Source organism: Oryzias melastigma, linkage group LG1 (assembly GCF_002922805.2).
Source record: "Oryzias melastigma strain HK-1 linkage group LG1, ASM292280v2, whole genome shotgun sequence".
Classification (NCBI taxonomy): domain Eukaryota; kingdom Metazoa; phylum Chordata; class Actinopteri; order Beloniformes; family Adrianichthyidae; genus Oryzias; species Oryzias melastigma.
The window spans coordinates 29,878,479-29,882,457 of NC_050512.1; the positions used below are offsets into that span (position 1 = coordinate 29,878,479).

At 37.8% G+C, this 3,979-nt stretch overlaps 1 protein-coding gene across 1 annotated transcript in view; it reads left to right on the plus strand.

Moving 5' to 3' along the window:
* Positions 1-2,279, plus strand: part of slc22a7a (solute carrier family 22 member 7a) — a 10,949-nt gene extending 8,670 nt beyond the window's left edge. Inside the window, exons 9-10 of the mRNA XM_024289986.2 lie at positions 604-810; positions 1,866-2,279. Of these exons, the coding sequence (XP_024145754.1) occupies positions 604-810; positions 1,866-1,953 (295 nt within the window). The 3' untranslated portion in view covers positions 1,954-2,279. The remainder of the gene's footprint in view (positions 1-603; positions 811-1,865) is intronic.
* Positions 2,280-3,979: the final 1,700 nt, after the last annotated feature.

A 3,979-nucleotide genomic window follows, 5' to 3' on the forward strand; every position in this document is an offset into this window, starting at 1 on the left:
AGCTAACGCGAAGGACCAATCAAAATCGACTTCAGTCCTGGTGCATTCACTGACTTGGGACAACTTCAGACTATGACAGTTCAGACAATACAACCATTTTCTGACCGTAATTATCCAAATTCTCAGAACATTTAAAGCTGAAGATAATCACCTTTATTTTTGAATAGCAAAAAGTTTTGGACATTTTACATTTTTCTGGCCAAACACCAATAATTTTTTTAAATTTGTTTCATTTGGGTTTCAAAAAATACTGGCCTCAATTTAGCTCCATAGAGGAGGGCACCGTCTTACAAATATGTCACAAAAACCAGCCAATCACAGAGCTCCACCTTCATTTCCATGTATGTGATTATGAATATGTTTTATTACTGATCCTTGGTGTGACACCTCAATGCAGATGGACTTTCTATTTCACCAGAGAGAGGAAGTAATACACTTATTGTTTTAATTGTTAATAGAAGTCATTGTTGTTCTGATCAAAGTACACTGGACTTGGGTTGTCTTGGTAGATTTTCTATCACTGAAGACGTTAATATCTTCTGAAAGAGGCTTTCTTGTCATAATCCATCTTCACTCATAACATCTCCATCTCTTCTTGTACAGACAGTGTGGAATAGGCTACACCTCATGTATCTGCCGGATTGGAAGCTCGCTGGCTCCCATGGTTATGCTGCTGGAGGACGCTTGGCTTCTTCTGCCGCCGCTCATCTTTGCCGGGACCGGGATATTCAGCGGCAGCCTGGTGTTCCTGCTTCCAGAGACTCTAAATGCCCACCTACCCGAAAACATCTTAGACGTGGAGGAAGGAAGGTACGAACACACAAGAAACTGACACAACCAGTTAAAACGTCATCAGAACATCTGCATCCAATTGCTGCTTTCAGCAACAAAATATTATTGCTAGATCAGCTTTGTAAACTATTAAAAGACTTCTATTTATTGATGCAAATATGCATCAAGCTACTTCAAATCCAAACATACCTTAATTTTGCATTTACATCAGGGGTGTCCAAACCTTTGAGAACCAGCCTGACATTCTTTTAACCATTTAATGACTATTTTATTACAATGACATACTATTAAGTTCTTCCTGTAGAACAAATACATCTAAATATCTTCTATAACAAAATGACTGTCAATTTAAACATTTTTTGCACCATACATTTCCAGTTAGGTTGCCGTGGATAGTATGTCTCGTTTGGTAGGGGGTCTTCATAATGAATATGAAACCAGAAATCGACCAACCACAATCAAGAATTCACACAAATATATATATATATATATATATATATATATATATATATATTAATGCTGTTTTATGAAACGAGTGTAGAAATTTGAACACGGACCGGATATGGTCCACGGTCCACACTTTGGACATAACTTATCATCATCGAAGCAAAAACACAAGTGACTTTTTTTATAGCTGGAAATAAATTCAGGTATCAAATTCCGACATCATAATGCCTTAATGTTTCCACTGAGCGGTCCAGACCGGACTGGACTTTTAAAGGGTTTTATTACAAAATGGACCCATTAAGCTGGAGCGACTGGTACAATTTCTGGTCCCCCGCTGGTCCATAGAAACATGGAATGGACTCGTTAGGGCGGAGCTTCTGTCATCACACAATGTAACCCATTGATTGGCGGAAAGGTTTTACGACAACAGGAAGCGTCCGACCAGCGCTTTTCACGACTCAAGATCCAAACCCAAAGTTTGTCCCCTTGTCTTCTGTATTCTTCTTTGCCCCACGCGATCTTCTTCTCGAAAACAGTTACCAGTTTATGCTTCTTCCTTCCAGCTACACTGTTCTCTGTTGCAGTGAGAAATGAAACTGTTGTCACATTTGTGACTTTCTTTTCAGACACATGCAGAGTGAGGATAAAGCTGCACAGATCGAGATGAAGCAAATAAACCACAACGACGACACAGCCGCTTCAAAGGGGAACTGATTCAGCAGTCGGGATCAAATCCTCATGGCGCTCATGGAAAACTTCAGCCTGATACCTGCTGAAGCTGTAAGAAGGAAATAATTAGGTGCTTTTGAATTTCATTGTAAACTTCGACTGATTTCCAGACTGCTCCATGGTAACATTTCTACCTGTTAAACAACCAGCAGGGGTAGGAACTTGATTGATCTCACTTGAAATGATCTTTTACATTTTTAATGATCTATATACTTGGTCAGTTGACACATGAAGGTGAAAAAGTGTTTTTTGAATAAGTAATACTGAGTGTATTTTCATGTTCTGATAGTAAAGTTGTTGCGAGTGTTTTATACAGTTTCTCTGCTCATTTATTGTGTACTTGGTGTTTGTACTATGAACTTTGAAGCTCAGAAATTCGATCATTTTCATCGCACATGAGCTCGTCTTTGTCCACTGGAAGGCATTTTTTCCTCTATATTTAATCTTTTCATTTAATCGCTGCAGGACATTTGCAAAGCTGTGATCATTTTAATGATCGCCATAGAACTCTTGTTCATGCAATAGACCCTTTCCTCACATGACATCACACAAAATGGCGAGAGTGTATCGTGACTTCTGGTTTATGGGCTTAGAGCGGCAAAGCTGACAGCTGAACGCTGTTTAGAGCAATTGTACGTAAATAAGAATAATCATGGTTCTAACGTCGCTCCTCTTTGTTTTTGTGTCTGATCTTCTGGACAATAAAGGTAAAAAATGATCAAATTAATTGAAACTATTGCCACAAAATGAAAGTGACTATTTGGAAGTAATGCTAAAAAATACGTTCACTCAGAGATTAACTTTTTTTACTTGCCGCTCTCATTTTGAAAGCTGAAAATACGTGTCTTGATATCTGCTCTTAACATTTTCACTGAACCAAACCATTCCTGTATTTACAATTATTCTCTAAAATATTTAGTAGAACAACAAGTAAATTCATCTGAGGAAGACATTAAAATGTGTACGTGGAATGCAGTGATGTGCGTCTTGCCGAAGGAATTAAATGTGGCCAACTTGAATCTTTATCAGCTTTTGTGCTTGATTGCTCTAAAAATACGTGGAAATAACATCAGCCACAATAGAACCAGTTAGAATAACGTCTGCTCAAATGAAAGGAGGATATTTTCTATAAAACATCCAATATGAAAGGATTTTTCAAATTTGTATTTAGATTTGTGAACAGTCCAAGAGAAGAAAACCAATACAGTTTGGTAGGACATTTATAAAATTAATACTTCCATCACAGTTGGTAAGGTTACCTTCAATAATTTATATAAAATTGACTTTTGCCTGCCTAGACCCGTAAACCGGAAGTCGCCATTTTGTCTGACGTCACAGTGAAAAGGTCATATTGACCATCTTAAAGCCTTTCAATTTTATTTTACATTTTTGTCATTGTTTTTTTTCTTTTACAGTTTTAAATAAAGCTGTCACACTGCATGATTCTTAGGAAGCACACATTCACTAAATTCGTGATCGGAGACTCAATCCTCCCGGCATCAAAAACGACAAGAATGCACCATGTTGGGCTTTTGTTAGAGGTTGGTTTATTTACAAAATTAACTAGTCGGGTAAAAGAACAAATTACAAATCAATTACCATTCATTTAATCTTTAATTAGATGAGAACCAATAAAACGTCTTACCTCTAAATGGTCCTTTAGTTTGGTTTCAGTTTGGTTTGTTGCTGCCTCTCATTTTCCAGTTTTTGGGATGGTGGAGTTTTGGTGCAGAGAAGAAGGAAAAGCCATGTGGTCACATGACCCATTGAAATACAACTGTCAGTTGTCGCCTTCCATTCACAAGTTTAATGAAATCGTAATTGTAATTCATCAACAGACCACTGGAGGCAGGTTGAGAAACAGATGTAATTTCCCACTAACTATTATGTAAAAAAATCTGATCTTATTTTTGACTGTGGTGCAGCGGTAGGGCAGTCAGCTCCTGATCAAAATATTGCAGGTTCGATTCCCGCTTTGCCTGCCCTCCCAAGTGTCCTTGGGCAAGACACT